This window comes from Nicotiana tabacum, chromosome 7 (assembly GCF_000715075.1).
Source record: "Nicotiana tabacum cultivar K326 chromosome 7, ASM71507v2, whole genome shotgun sequence".
NCBI lineage: Eukaryota > Viridiplantae > Streptophyta > Magnoliopsida > Solanales > Solanaceae > Nicotiana > Nicotiana tabacum.
This window is the reverse complement of record NC_134086.1, coordinates 60,530,013-60,547,111: the sequence shown is the minus strand read 5'-3', so window position 1 is coordinate 60,547,111 and position 17,099 is coordinate 60,530,013. Positions and strand designations below refer to the sequence as shown.

Genomic DNA, 17,099 nt, shown 5'->3' with positions numbered 1-17,099 from the left:
GATTTGGTTATGTGGTTGGTCGTCGGCGAACCAGGCAGGCATTAAGGTTTTTTGGTTGTAAAAAATTCTATTCCTAATTGAATTTAACAGAAATAAGAAGAGAAGTAGAATATGGATGAAGGAAGCTCGCTAATTCCCTGGATTTGGGGTTTGGTCGGAGACTTTTCCGGTAGTAGCTTCTCTTACTGTTTTTTTTTTTTTTTGAGGGGGGAGGGAGGAGGTGAGTGGAGAAGAAAGTAAAAAATAAAATGAAATTTTGATAAATTAATTTTAAAAGTGGGACCCACAAATAACACATGTCAAGCAATAAATGGTCTAGCATATGACGTGTTTGACATGTCAGTGCAATTAATATACACGTCAAGTTAAGGTGTTCAAATGAAAAAATTATAAGTTTGTTTACCAGGTTGGCAATTGAGTGCAAGTTTAAGTGGCCACGAGGCAATTTTTTTTTTCTCCTTTTAGGTTGAGAAGTGGTAACCTTACTTCCGACACAATTCCTTGTCCACATAAGGGAAGAATAACAATCAGAAACAAACAATGAAAATAAGAGTGGTTTGGGAAAATTTAGTACTTGACAAAATTCAACTGAAAAAGTTCTTGAAAAATGTCACAGGCAGTCTACAGACTCCAACAATAACGCGCTTGCTTGTCTGATAAAATCATAACTCACAAGGGAGGAAAACTAGCACACGTATTTAGTTCGGCAATAAAATAACAAGTCAAATGCAATTCAGGAATAAGAAAGGGTGAGATTATCAGTCTACATAACCCCAAAAAGTTCAACATAAATAATTGTTTTCTCCGGTAGCCTACATAATTTAGCTAGACCTAAGTTGACCAATAAAGCAACAATTCATCCCCCCAAATTTAAATGACTGATGGAATTATGTGTTGGCACCTGCTGGAGGAACATAATATGGCCAGCTTGGCATAAACAAAAGATGGCAAAACCAAAACTGCAACATGCAGAAGTCAACAAATACCGGATTCTAATTGCTATCTAGTGCGTCAAGACTCCTCATCTCCCTTGACGTCCAGGTTTTTGAGTTTGGATTCCAGTTCATCCTCACCGTCTTTGCCTTCATCTCCAGATTCCTTCTCCTCTTCCTCGTCATCTCCATCTTCTCCCAGCGGGTCATTATCTTCCAAGGATGCAAGCAGTTCAGGAGATTTCTTAAAGATGTCTTTCAACTCATCAACACCTTCTTCTGAGATGAAATTCCCATTAACATTTAGTAATTTAAACTGATCTTTGTGCAGCACGGTTCGAGCCAGCACTCTAGCCCCAGCCCTTCTTAGTGCGTTCGTGTTCATATCAACTTCCTTCAGATGGTTGTGTCCTCGGAGAGCCTTACCAATCTGAATTGCACCTTCATCCATAAGTTCATTCTCACCCAAGCTTAGCTTTGACAGAAACTGCTTCGCAGCTATACAAGAAGCTATTGCTGGAGCAGCTTCCTCAGTTATATCATTACCTGCCATCTCCAAGACACCAAGTGAAGGGGCTGAATCTTTGAGAGCGTTAGCTATTGCAATTGCTCCTTCATCCTCTAAATTAAGGTAGCTTAGATAAACTTCTGTAAGATTTTCATGTTTGCTGAGTGCCTTACTTAGCACAAGACCAGCTTCTGGACCAAACATATTGTCCCGCAAATCAAGCTTCTTCAAATGGGAGCACATCCCAAGTGCTTCACACAAGGCACTCCCTCCTTCAGAGCCTACCCTTGTAGAAGAGCACCTGAAATCTTCCAATAAAGGGGAGCGCTTCACAATTTCAGCAATGGCAAGAGCCCCTTCATCACCTGTCATATTATTATGAAAATGAAGAACCTTAAGCTTCTCGGTGGAAGGAACTAGCTCGCTAACAGCCCTTGCAGCTTCCTGTGAGATCCCATCGTTGATAAAAAATAGTTCCTCCAAGTTGGTTTGAGACTGAAGGAGCTTTCCAAATGCTCTAACTCCCTTCTCACCCAGAGCATTGTCAGAGAGATTCAGAAACTTCAAGCTAGAACCTTCTAGAGCTTCTGAGAACATATTCATGACATCAAGTGCTTCTGCCTCAACTCTTCCAGCAACAAAATCTGACAAATCAACTTCCATCAATTGATCCTTCAAGGATGCCAAGATAGGGCCCGCAACACGTGCTGCGCCTAGACCGAAACTTCTATTGCTGAAACAAATTCTGCTGTAAGGGTTTCCAGGCTCTTTTAATGGCTTCAAAAGTTCTTCAGCCTCTTCAGCTTCAATAAATGCTCTTTGACCTTTCGAGATATCGAAAAGATTCTGCTGAACAGCAGGAACCACCTCAGAAATTGAAGTCTCCTTTTTCTCTGTTTTGGGGCTCTTTTTTAGAATCTCCAGGATAAGCTTGCTGCACTCCTTGGCATAAAGCTGCACAGCGGAACTCCCATCACCATCAGGCTCCTTCTCATAATGTTGACTTGCAATGGTAAAAGCTGCATCTTCAATTTGTTCAGCATTTTTGGCAGCATCTTCCTTGGATAGACTGCGGTACTTGCGGGTGAAAATGGTTGGACTAGAAAGATTATTCGTCATTCTTTCCACCAGCATTCTTCTTGTGTTCTCACTTGGAGGCCACAGCTTAATTGAAAATGGTCTGCGCTGAGAATTCGGCGTTGTGGCATCCATTGGAAGAAAACCTAGAATCAAGGACAGCATAAGTCTATATACGGGAAAGCATGCCTTAGTTTCTATATAAAAATAACGTCATTATCTTTCAAGAAATACTAACTTATACAAGACTCGGAAATTATCTCTTGCACTTAAGAGACAGAACAATCAAAACAAAGTAACAGGCCAAGAACAAGTTTTTTCCTACCTACTCCACATAATACAAACTAGTATAAATCATAAGGAAACAAAAGTTCAAGAGTTCAAATTCTTCCTCATAGGAAACGGGATATATTATAGCCTTTTATAGGCCAAGATTATGATGATGTTGTTTATACGACTGAATCCAATAATCCACAGTCATCCATCAAGAAAAATGAGATTAAGTTTCATATTCAACAATGTAATAACATTCAAAACAAAAAATGTTGCACTCCAGGTGCATTCAATTTAACCACACTAAAAACACTTTCTTGGATATAACGATGCTACACAACTACAAACTTGTAGTACTAAGCAGAAAATCTTTATAGTCAACAATTGCAGATGTAGCTTTCCACAGTAAAACTAATAACATGTAAAAACTACAATAAACCACACATGAACGCACATTAAAAAATAAACCAACATAGATCTATGAAAAAAATGAACTTAAGTAATGAACAGAAGAAAAAAAAAGTTAGATACATGGAAAGCGCATGTGCAGAAACCCTAGAAATGAGAGAAAAAACAAAACCCTTTTTGCCGTTTTGTACTTCTCTTTTGTTGAGTTTAAGTTCTGACTTACCGGGGAACTACGAGAGAGAAGGCACGAATTGAACGCGCCGGCGAAGAGGGTGTGAGGGAAACTGCAGAGGAACTGAAGAAAATTGGGGGAGTGAGACCAAATGTGTGTGTGGGAACAAGGTTTTATTCTGTTCTCTTTGTTTCTTTTTGTAATAATAATTTGCTTTGTGGAAAACGCCGTTTGGGCGCAAAAGGATATGGTGATAATTTGATGTTTGGCCAAACATAAAAAAATCAATCTTTTAAAAAAAACTAGTAGTCTCAATATTAAAAAAATATTTGTCACTTTGTTAATTTTTTGATGTTACATTTGAAATTATCACAATGATTTGCTTCTCATATTCTATATAAATAGAATAGATATTGTCTGAATTTTAATGAATAAGATCTCCATTAAATTCAATGAGACTTATATAGTCATTAAATAACTTTTTTGTTATGTATTATTATTTATTATATTATCCAATATTTTGTATAATTATTTTAAAATAATTTAAAAACTCCAACTTGAAACTACTCCCACCCAATTTGAATGGATAGTTTTTTTTATATTTATATTTTCGTTTTTATATATAGTTAATTATAAGATATCTATATTTATTAATTCAAATAAAGTAATCAATTAATATATATATATTTATTTATTCATATATATATGGTAGTTTTATATTTTTTTATTATTTTCGTTTTTTATATATATTTAAATTCAAAAAGAATAACCAATAACTAATTATTAACTAAATAACTATTTTGAGTTACTTTGCCGTTTCCCTAGATTCTTACTCAGAACATGAGTTCCAAAGCAATGGAAAGTTCCATATTTACTTCCTATGTTACTTGCTTTAATACAACAACAACAACAACTACCGAGTATAATCCCACAAATGAGGTCTGAGGAGGGTAATATGTACGCAGACCTTACCCCTACCCCGAAGGGTAGAGAGGCTGTTTCCAGGAGACTCTCGGCTCAAAAAAAGCAATAGGAGATAATATATTATTACCATAAAAATGCGTAATAAAATAACAACAATATATAAGAGATACGAAATATGAAATACAGGATACGAAATACGAAATACGAATTAGATGGCTGGTATAGTACAACTAGAAGGTAAAGCCCTGCATCAATAGACGACCACTGACATTCCTAGTCTAACTCCTAACTAGATAGTCTCTCTCAGTTGTGCTGTAGAAATATTCACCCTCTCCCCTAACCTACAACCTTAATGCTCGACCTCCATAATTCCCTATCAAGGGCCATGTCCTCCGTAATCCTAAGTCGCGTCATGTCCTGTCTGATCACCTCTCCCCAATACTTCTTAGGTCTCCTTCTACCTCTCCGCGTGCCCACTACAGCCAGTCGCTCACACCTCCTCACCGGTGCATCAGTGCTCCTCCTCTGAATGTGCCCAAACCATCTGAGTCTTACTTCCCGCATCTTGTCCTCCATGGGGGCCACACCCACCTTCTCTCGAATATCTGCATTCCTAATCTTATCCATCCTTGTATGCCCGCACATCCACCTCAACATCCTCATCTCTGCTACTTTCATCTTCTGGGTGTGTGAGTTCTTTACCGGCCAACATTCAGTTCCATACAACATGGCAGGCCTAACTACTGCTCTATAAAACTTACCTTTTAGTAACGGTGGCACTTTCTTGTCACACAAAACTCCCGACGCTAACCTCCACTTCATCCACCCCACCCCTATACGGTGTGTGACATCCTCGTCAATCTCCCCGATCCCCTGAATAACCGATCCAAGGTACTTGAAACTATCTTTCTTGGGAATGACTTGAGAGTCAAGCCTCACTTCAACTCCCGCTTCCGTCGGCTCAACTCCAAATTTGCACTCGAGGTATTCCGTCTTCGTCCTACTCAACTTGAAACCTTTAGACTCAAGAGCATGTCTCCAAATCTCTAGCCTCTCGTTGACGCCGCCTCTTGTCTCGTCAATTAGAATAATGTCATCAGCAAATAGCATGCACCATGGAACCTCCCCTTGAATATGATGAGTCAGTGCATCCATCACTAGGGCAAATAGGAATGGGCTGAGCGCAGACCCTTGGTGCAATCCCGTAATAACTGGAAAGTGTTCAGAGTCGCCTCCTACTGTCCTAACCCGAGTCTTAGCTCCATCATACATGTCTTTAATCACCCTAATATAGTTACTCGGGACCCCTTTATCCTCTAAGCAGCTCCATAAGACCTTCCTAGGAACCTTATCGTGTGGTAGGATTGTTCCGTATTTTTTTTTCCAATTACGCCCACACAAATTATTCTATATTTTAATTTTACTGTTTACCCTATTATTTATATTATACTTCACCCCAACCACGTACTTTGTCTCCATCCTTTTGGCGTGCATTTTTCGGGTTCGTTTTCCCTTTTTTTTCTTTTACATATATAATTTCTTAGGTTTCTATCATTCCAAACTACAGGAACTGAAGGTCCATTGTCTAACTCTGTTCTGATGGGGCTATAATTTTATTTTATTTTTGGTATGAAACTAGTTTGGTGCTTTCGCTACTATGGTAGAATGATGATTCCCTGTGAGGAAGATGGGTAGGTCAAATAAATGAATTATTTTTATGAGTAGTTCTTAATAAGCATCGTATTTTAAAATAATTGACGGTATTTTAGTAAACATAGCAGTACAGTACAGTATAATACAGTCAAACCAAATAATAAAGATGTTATTTAACAGCAGCAAACGATACAATATATCCAAATGTTGTATCCATCAAAATGATACAATACAGTACAGTACAATACAATACATTATAAAATGATGGGTAACAATGATCCAAACAGAGTATAAAGGTCATTAAGAAGATTAACGTGTGCTAATTATATTAATTTTCATATTAACGAGGGTTAATGATATGGAGTATATCACTTGAAAATGATAATAGGTATACAAGGTGTATTAAAAGTGATTTAGGGTTAGGAAGTGTCTTAAGACCAAGCCAAGTTGGAAACTATATGATGGACTAATGTTTCAAATAAATTTACACAATATCCTACTTTAGATGAGAATAATTCTCAAGATATGAAGAGTTATATGGTGTATAACCTATCAAAGGAAAGGTTTATGTGTCTAGTTTCTAATGCTTCAAACCGTTTGTCATTTGGAGATTCTCCAAGAAGTTATGACGTTTTTACTAAAGGGTGGCAGAACAGCTACGCAGCTACGCGAGTCCTGCATAACCTACACAACATGCGTAGAGTGCGTAGGCAAATTCAGAAGCTGCCAATTGAAGAGAAATAGAAGGACACCATGAGTAGCCTTTGTGCGTAGCCTATGCAGGAGGCTACACACCCATCAGACCTCTTTTTAAAGTGTTGAAACAAGGGGTTTATAGAAATTAGGGTTAGTACATCAACTTGAAATTGATTTCTAGAGAGAATGAGGAGATCTTCCACCATGAATACACTTTAAGGTAAGTTTCTTTGGTACAAGAATAATTATATAACATCATTTGATGTTGACACTAATATTATTATGGAACAAATTCATAGAAAATGGATTGAATCTTCACAAACACCAAAAAGAAAAGTAGCGGGATTCTTTCACCAAGAGGTAATTCCTTTAAAGCTTCATATAGTGACATATTGGAGTATGAGTAGCATGTTTATGAAATTTAAAAGTTGGTCTTGCTAATGATATTTTGGACAAAGAAGAAGATAAATAGTGATGAATTGATATAAATAAAATTATTTTGGGTTTCTAATGATTCCAATAGACTTGATAACTTAATTGATGAACGAACTGACGTGGGAATCACTATTTGGATAAGAAACAACACTTTCTTTGAACAAAAATTTTTTGGAGAAGACAATGAATATTGACTTAATAATATTGAGTAATTAACATGGTGTCGTTAGTGACTCCTAATGAGTATTAAATGATAAGAATGAAATTGTATAGACTAATGGGTGAAGATATCAGATAGTTTGAGTTGGTTGAAGGTTTATTGTGCACTTGTGGAGCCTAAATAATTATTTATGAATCTTTTCATATTTGTTTTGGTGTAGTTGGATATTTAATGACTGATATTGAATTGTTAGCGATATTTGAGCATTTTAATCAATTAGAGAATTATAGTATTTTCCGGGGCTTGAAGTTGGAGGTAAGTTGATTAAGACTTACTCTTCTTGAGGGATTCTCTCTACGAATATTTGAGTTAATACATTATATTATTTATAAATGTGCATTCATACTTGTGGGGACAAGCGGGGATGATGTCACCCTATGTTTCTATGTTTGTTATTTATGAAGTGTCATGTAATTTTTACTCTTCTTGAGGGATTCTCTCTACAAACATTTGAGCTAATATGTGATATTATTTATAAATATTCATCCATACTTGTGGGGACAAGCAGGAAGGATGTCACCATATATTTCTATGTTTGTTACTTATGAAGTGTCATGTAATTTTTGTAAATAATTTATTTTTTAAACTTGTTGGGAAAATGACACTGAAGAAAAACGTTATAAGTTTTATTAAAACTTAAATATTGATGAGAGTATAAAATGTTGAGTACTAAAGATATGCTTTCATGAAAAAGTATATCTTTACCACAAAAGGATGTGGTGCAGTGGATATGACTGCTCTTTCCTTAACCAGAGGTCTCGGGTTCGAGCCCCGAGTATGGAAAAATCCTTTGTAGGGAGCGCATCCCCCCGAATGGGGCCCTACGCGATGCGATTCCCTATATAGTCGGACTCCAATGTGGGTATTGGACACCGGGTGAGAAACCAAAAAAGAAAAAAGTATGTTTTTTGAAATTTAAACAAAGGGATATCACTTATTATATCTTTAAAAGATTAATATTAAATTACTAAATGCTTTAACATGAAAAAACGTTATTCATTTGATTTTGTTCAAATGATTTGGATGGGCCATTAAAATCATGATTTAATAAAAATAGATTCTTTGAGGATATTACACTATGAATCTATTTTTGATATGCCAAATATTTTGGGAGTTACTATTAGAGACCACCGAGATTGGTTCGAATATTGAGTTTGTTATTATGGAACTATATGTGGCGGTGTAGGGACACATTCTAAGGCTAATCAGATATTTGTGGGATAAAGTCTCTCATGGTGAGGTCCAATGATCATTACTTAAAGTAATAAGGTTAAGTAGAATCGTATGACAATACGGGAAGCCATCCGGACAAGTAAGGTCAAATACTTACTACTAGATTGATCACCTAGTAGTTTTTTATTAGTACTCACAATGAAAAGTAAAAGATGACTTTCTTATGTTTAGGCCTAAGAAACCGAAAATGATTTTATAACTTAATGAAATTGAATGGTTTTATAGGATTCATAGTATAATTTTGGATTGATATAAATGCTCTAAAAGAACTTATATCATGACTTACATTTCACTTGTCTTTTCATTTAAAATGATAAAGAGCATGATTTATACACCAAATATTGGTTGCATAGTATTTTTATAAAATCTTGTCCCTAGAACTTGAGTTAGAGAGAGTCTATGACACTAATTGAGTACTGCGGTGGTATACGCAGTCCTCATGGGATCCTCTCCAGGGCTCTGTTTTCGTTACATGTTTCAGGATGAGGTATGATATGTGACATGCGGACAGGGCTAGGATGACTTTCTTCCTGAGATACATAGTGGGGCACCGTAATAGCTATTATGTTATTTTTCTTATTTTCTTTTAGTCAGGAATTTTCATGTAACACCCCATACATTTGGATTAGGTATGAATAAGTTAAAGGAGTAGAAAGGTTATATTTTGGACATATGAAGTCCTATCGCGATGATTATGGGTGAAAATAGTTGTTTCAAAATCAAGATGGAAAGTGAGGTGCATAAGATTCGACAAAATCGACTAAGTTTGCAGAAGGTCCATCTTCCAGCAGGGTTTAGTAAAAACATGTAAAGAATTTGGAAAAACTCAAAGCATAAAGTTGTAGGCCTTTGAAATATCTTTCCAACAATATATTGTGTAGCCCAAACGGAGTTTTGTGCAAAAACTTATGCCCGTTTTACAGAATAGTGCGTAACCACTATGTTCGGCCGCGTTTGACCGTGACCGCGGTCGTGAGGCAATGCTCCAACTATTTACCATGGTCAGGCCTACTGGGACGTGGTGGAGTTCTTGGGAAGTCTTTTTTTAGCCTTATTTCGCTCCCTACAACCCCAAAACATAAAAACTTGCTCTAGAAAGGAAAACTCTCAAAAACCTAACTCCTTAAGGGTCCCTCCACCACCCAAGGTAAGTTTTAATAGTGATTCCAATTTCCCAACATCTTATTAACATGTCCCTCCATATTATTAGATATTCGATTGGGACATCGTTGTTGAGAGAAGAAACCCTAGAACTCGAATTCAAGAGGATTGAACTTCAAAAAGGTAATATCTTCACCCTCTATTTGATTCTATCATTGAATTAATGATTATAGACTTTAGTTCATGAGATATGAGTTGATGGGTTGATAGAAAAGCATGAACGATAATAGGTTTTGGGTGTTGACTGTTGATTATTGGCTAAGGGTATTGTTTACCTTATATGTGATAAAGAATAATGTTGATTATAACCATTTGAGACTTTAGAATTTATCTAGGACCAAGAGAATAAGTTATTGCGTGTAGAGACACTATTAATAAGGACTATGAAGCTTTATTCTCACCAAGTGTTTGAGAAAATGCCTAAGTAACCAAAACATGAGAATTATTGCTAATATGGAATCCCTTTGACTTGTATTGATATAGATTAAAGTTGAAAGGGTTGACAAATATTGTATTACGCTCAAGAGCAGGAAGTTAAGGTATGTGAGGCTAACTCTCTATGTTTGGGAATGTTAATGATTCTCCCTACACTACGTTTCTTTTACGACGTATCGATTGCCTCAGAAATATAGTTAAGCCTAGTTCCTTGAATAGTTGTAGAACTTCTATTCTCTAGCTTCATAACTCGTTCATGACTTTCATTCTGAACGTTGTAAGCTCAGTTCGTATTCAATATAGACTTGGGTTTGATGTCCCTAAGTCTCAGTATAGCTTACTCAGCATGTCATAAACAGTTGAAGTTTCAGTGTTCATAATCAGTTCAAGAATATATGTCTCATTCTAGTCTTTTCAGTATTCCAGTATTACGTAACTCAGTATGATTCAATATTCTAGTATTGTGTAACTTAGCGTGATCCAGTATTCCAGTATCATGTAACTCAGTGTGATTCGGTATTTCACTATTAGGTATTGCAGTATGATTCTCAATTCCTAATTTTAAATCCCTGAATGTCGAACACCTGTATTTGGGCCTGAGGCTGCAGTTAATGCTTTATGCATCTTTGGCCTGAGGCTGCAGTTAATGCTTTATGCATCTTTGGGCCTAAGGCAGCAGTTTATGCTTTATGCATCTTTGGGCCTGAGGCTGCAGTTATGTATACGTATACTTGGGCCCCAGGTCGCAGTTGTGCACATATATATATTGGGCCTGAGTCCGCAGTTTAATATTCAGATAAACAGGTTGTTCATCATTTAGAAGAGGGAGTATTCATATCCTTACTTCCTTTGTTCAGTTCAATTATTAGTTATGATTTCAGTTATCAGTTATCATTTCAGTTACCAGTTATCGGTTATCAGTTCAGTTATTAGTTATCAGTTATCATTTTAGTTTTAGTTTCAGTTTCAATAGTTATCATTTCAGTTATCAATTATCAATTCTCAGTTATCAACTTAGTTACCGATCCAATATATACATATATTGCTGCGACGTGCAACCTGATCTATATAAGTATCGCTGCGGCATGCAGCCCGATCCATAACTCACACATATATCCTCACCATTAGGTTCTCAACCTCTCTTAGTCATTAACCTCACAGCCTTTCGGGCACAACAGTAGAAAGTAGGGAACTTAGTCCAAACAGTCCTCACATTTAGAAGTGTAGTGATAAAAACTGTTTTAAACATTTACACAAGCAAAACATGACTGAGGATATGCTTTCAACAAGTAAAATGAGGAAAAACAGTAAAAATATTTTTCCAAATACAGTATAAATGACTAAAGTATGGAATAATATAAGATTCCAAATCAAATATGCGGCTTAATAGTCGCTACGGGACGGACCGAGTCACAATCCCTATCGGTGCATGCCCACACGCTCGTCACCTAGCATGTGCATCACCGCATTTATCAAAACAAGTCAAATACTAGGGTTTTGTACCCTCAGTTCCAGATTTACAATGGTTACTTACCTCAAACCGGTGAAAATACTACTCCGCGATGCCTTTGCCCCTCGAATTGGCCTCCACTCGCGTCGAATCTATCCAAAATCAGAATCACGACGTCAAAATATGCTAAGGGAACAAAGCCCAAGCGAAAATAATCAATATACAACACAAATTCTGAAATTACCAAAACTTGACCCCCAAGCACACGTCTCGGAATTCAATAATTTTTATACCAATAGATTCCTTATCTCTCCACGAGTTCATACATATCAAAAGTTCTGAAATCCAATCTCAAATGGTCCTTCAAATCCTCAAGCAAAGGCCTAAGTTTTCAAGCCCTAGTTTTCCCAATTTTAGCCCTTAAATTCCATTAATTATAGCTCTAATCCATGAAATAATAGCATAGGAATGAGTTTTAGGTCCAAATTCCTTACCTCAATGAAGTTCCCTTGAAATCCCTCTTCAAAATCGTCCAAAAAGCTCCCAAGCTGAATTAGAAATGGTGAAAATAGCTCAAAATTGCGAAGGACACAATTTATACCTTCTGCCCAGGCATTTTCGCATCCGCGGCCATATACCAGCTTCTGCGGCCAAATAACCGCTTCTGCGGTTTTTCATTAACTCAGCCCCGATCCGCATCTGCAATGCATCAGCCGCACCTGCGCCATCGCAGGTGCGGTCCATTAACAACTTCTGTGGTTTCCTGCCTCCCTAGCTTAATTCCGCTTCTGTGGCTCCCTTCCCCGCATCTGCGAGATCGCACCTGCGGTCCCCAATCTGCAGGTGCGGAAATACTAGAAGCAGAAAAATTTGCAGCTTCTCAAATTTCCCAAACTCTCCGACAACCATCCGAAATTACCCCGAGGCCCCCGGGACCTCAACCAAAAATACCAACCTATCCCAAAACCTTATTCAAACTTGTACCAATCTTCAAAACACCTCAAACAACATCAAATCAACCAAAACACATCGGATTCAAGCCTAATTTTCCAAAATCTTCTAATTTACGCTTTTGATAAAAAACCCAACCAAACCACGTCTGAATGACCTGAAATTTTACACACACATCCCAAATGACACAACGGAACTACTGCAACTCTTGGAATTCCATTCCGACCCATGTGTCAAAATCTCACCTACCAACCAAAAATTGCCAAAAATCCAATTTCGCCAATTCAAGCCTAAATCTATTCCAGACCTCCAAAACTCATTCTGATCACACTCCTAAGTCCCAAATCACCTCCTGAAACTAACCGAAATATCAGAACTCACATTTGAGCCCTCTAACACGTAAGTCAACATCCGGTTAACTTTTCCAACTTAAGCTTCCTCAAAAGAGACTAAATGTCTCAAACCTTACCAAATCCTTTCCGAACTCGAACCAACCAACCCGATCACATATAGAACCATTAAACAAAGCAATAAGAAGCAAAAATGGGAGAAACAGAGCGGTAACTCATGAGACAACTGGCCGGGTCGTCACAACCACCATCTTCCCCAATCACAACTACCACCACCACCCGTCATTATTAACTATCACCACTCATCACCACCTTCCTCAGTTATAAATTGCCAACACTGCCAATCACTACTAGCTACTACCCTAAACCACCACCATCAATCAAAACTACCACCAACCACTGCCTCTAATCGGCATTCACAAATACTACTGTTAGCCATTACCACCCGTAACTATCATATTTTTAGTATATAATTTATTGATAGAATATTAGATTTAAAAGTATTTCATTTGAGTTGTATGTTTATTAATTTTTAAATGAAAGATAAATTTATACATTCAGATGTTAAAAATCAAACAGTCTTAATCATTAATATTTAGATCCTAATACACATCTTAATATTTAGATGTGTATTCAGATTCAAATATTTTAATTTTAATATAAATCTTAATATTCAGATGTGTATTCAGATTCAGACATCTTAATCACAACTCACAAGGCTTTCACAACTCTTTTTGATAAGTAGGCTGCTTCTCTAGCTTTAGATAAGAAAACCAAAATTGTAATATTCAACCTCCACATGTTATTCAATTTAGATTACTCCATGTAATTCACATATTGAACTCAATGTTCCTGGGAATTAAATATATATGAGTCTTCTCTACTGCATTTGAAATGAATTACTTCAGGAAGAATGTAACAAAGTCATCTGAAAATTGCTAGAATGTTCAAACCGAGGGTTTTCCATTTTTACAGATTCAAAACACAACTGAATTCAGTGATTTAGGGTGTGTTTGATACGAAGAAAAATGTTTTTATGAAAAATGAGTGGTTTTATCACTTATTTTTCCCTATTTGGTTGGTAAATGAAAAATATTTTTCGGAAAATATTTTCTAGTGTTTGGTTTGAGATTAGAAAATATTTTTTTAGGAAAATATTTTTTATGCTACTCTCCTCCTCCACCCCCTCTCCCCCAAGTCTCTAAAAATTCACACAAATCCAAAAGGAACTAATTTGCTGCTTTACTTTTTTATGCAAAAATAACGTTGAAATTTGTACTCCATAGCTAAAAAGAAATACTCTTCCTTTGGTTGAAAAAGAAAGTACTCTTTTTACAACATAAAAATAAAATACTCATTTTACTGAAATAAAAGGAAATACTTTTTTTACATCATGAAAAGAAAATACTTTTTTTGTTGAAATGAAAAAAAATACTTTTTTTCATCATGAAAAGAAAATACTTTTTTTGTTGAAATGAAAAAGAATACTACTTTTCTACATGAAAAGAAAGTATTTTTTTGGTTAAAATGAAAAAAATACTTTTTTATATTATGAAAAAATACTCATTTGTTGAAATGAAAAAAAATCTATCTATAACATGAAAAGAAAGTATTATTAATAATACTTTTATTTAGGGTGGGCGATGAGGTGGAGGGGTGGGAATGGGGAGGGGGTTGGTGGGGTGGGGGTGGGTTGGTGGGTGTTGGTGGGATGGGGAAGGTTGAGAAGGTGTGATGACCTCATCACTTGATATACTAGTGAATTCTATATTTCGAGGCCTTAAAAGTCTCCTTTTATCTCACCTCGATTTGCGTGCGCGGTCCAAGCGTATATCTAGAACTTTTTTATGTGAAAATTTGATAGAAATGCTAATTTGGCCTTTAAAATTGAATTTAAGTTGACTTTAGTCAATATTTTGGGTAAACGGATCTGGTCCCGTGATTTGACGGTCCCGTAGGGTCTGTAGACAAATATGGGACTTGGGCATATTCCTGGAATTGAATTCCGAGGTCCCAAGCCCGAGAAATGAATTTTTGAAGAAAATTGTTTAACTAAAATTTTAAGAGTTTTTGAAAATTTAAATGTATTTGAAATTGATGATATCAGGCTCGTATCTTGGTTCTGGAGCTCGGTACAGGTCTTATATGGTATTTAAATTGAGTCTGTAAAATTTGGTACGAAACAGACTTGATATGACGTGAATCGGACCCTCGGTTGTTAAAATTTGAACTTAAGAGTTCTTGAGATTCTTCTTTGATTTTGATGCTAAATTTGTTGTTAAAGGTGTTAATTTGGCGATTTGATCGTACGAGTAAGCCCACATGATATTTTTGAGTTAGTATGCATGTTTCGTTTGGAGCCTCGGGGGTTCGCGTGAGTTTCGGATAGGTTTCGGAAGGTTTTTACTCTTAGAAAAGTTGCAGGTGTTACTGCTTCAGGTGCACAGACATTTTGTGTATCGCGATCGCGTAGTAAGTCTCACAAACGCGAAAGGGAACTGGGCTGGGGGTGGAAATCGTTCTATGCGAATGCGAAGTAAGGGGCGCGAACGCGGAGCACTGGGAGGCTGCTCTACGCGAACGTGATCCTTGTCCCGCGAACACATATAGTAAATTGGAGGTGGGCTGGGCAGTTGTCATTTCTTCTAGTTGAACGTGTATACTGGTCCGCGAACGCGAGTGTCAGGGAGGCTTACCTTTCGCGAACTCGTAGGAGAAACTCGCAATAGCGTAAGTCCACTTCTGGCAGCTCTTCGCGATCGCGATAGTGTTCTCGCGAACGCGATAAACACTGTTGCCCAACACTTAAAACAGAAGCAAAGTTGGAATTTAGCCCATATTTTCACATTTTCAAAACAAGAGAGCATTGAGGCAATTTTTAAGGAACAAGTTCTTCCCCAAAGCATTGGTATATGATTCTAAACCTTTTTCTTTCGATTTTCCATTACTTTTTATCAATCTTCATCCAAAAATCTAGGGTTTTTATGGTAGAAATTGAGAATTTGGGTAGAGTTAGGTTTTTTTTTGAATAATTGGAATTTAGACCTCGTTGTGGGATTGGATTTCGAAACTAATTGAATATTTGGGCTCGTGGGTGAATGGGTGATCGAGTTTTGGTCCGAACCTCAAGTTTTGACCAAGCGGGCTCGAGGTCGATTTTTGACTTTTTGAAAAAAATAATAGAAAACCTATAATTAAACATTGGGTATGAATTCTTTAGCATTTATTGATATCGTTAAATTAATTTGGACTAGATACAAGTAATTTGGAAGCGAATTCTAAAGGAAAGCAGTCTTTGAGGCTTGAGTTGGCCGTGGAAGTTCGATGTAAGTGTTTGGTCTAACCTTAGCTTGAGGGAATAAGTATTGTGCTTTATTTGCTATGTGCTTGTGTAGTGTATGACGTATAGGTGTGGTGACGAGTACCTATCCATCGTTGTCAAGTATGCCCCTGAGTCTTAAATTATAATTGTTGTGTTCTTAATAAGTACTACAAATGCTTAAGTTGTTGATTCTCCGTGTTGGGCAAGAATTATGATTATTCTCGTGGTATTTGTTTATTGTTGAGTATTGGCTCCCGTTGAGGTTTCATTTGTGAAGTTAAATGTTGGTACAAGTTTGGTTATAGTTGATTCCCTTGCCGGAACGTATTTAATTCTTACTGTTGGTTCCCTTGTCGGGGTGTATTTATTCTCATTGTTGGTTCCCTTGCCGGGATATTGTTGTTTCCTTATTGTTCCCTTGCCGGGATTCTTTTGTGATTATTGTTAAATTATATATTGGGATCGGGTTGTACGCTGTAACAATATTATATGGGATCGGGTTACACGCCGCAACATGGAGTAATAAGGGAGGATATGAGGGATCGGGTTGCACGCCACAACAGTGATACATGATTGGATTGAGTTGCATGCCGTAATAGTAATATATGATTTGGATCAGGTTGCATGCCGCAACAGTGTTATATGATTTGGATCGAGTTGCGCACTGCAATAATAAAGAATAAAAGTGGATATTGATTTGTTACTGTTTCCTTATTCTTACTGATGCAAACTTTAAAATGTTCTTTATGTTTTCTACTGAGTTACTGTTGGTACTTGATATTCCTCCGCAGCATGTTTCCCCTTCCCATCTTTAACTACTAGTTTCCGTTATTATTGCTTATTGTATATGCTTTCACTGCACAGGTTTATTTGGTAATCTTGTCCTAGCCTCGTCACTA

The 17,099-nt window shown here is 36.8% G+C and overlaps 1 protein-coding gene across 1 annotated transcript; it reads right to left on the bottom strand.

Moving 5' to 3' along the window:
• Nucleotides 1-736: 736 nt before the first annotated feature.
• On the bottom strand, nucleotides 737-3,599 carry LOC107776378 (RAN GTPase-activating protein 2). Its single transcript, XM_016596268.2, has 2 exons — nucleotides 3,422-3,599; nucleotides 737-2,663 (listed from the first exon to the last, which is right to left on the bottom strand). Exon 2 carries the CDS (start codon nucleotides 2,650-2,652, stop codon nucleotides 1,012-1,014), a length of 1,641 nt encoding a protein of 546 aa, XP_016451754.1. The 5' UTR covers nucleotides 2,653-2,663; nucleotides 3,422-3,599; the 3' UTR covers nucleotides 737-1,011.
• Nucleotides 3,600-17,099: the final 13,500 nt, after the last annotated feature.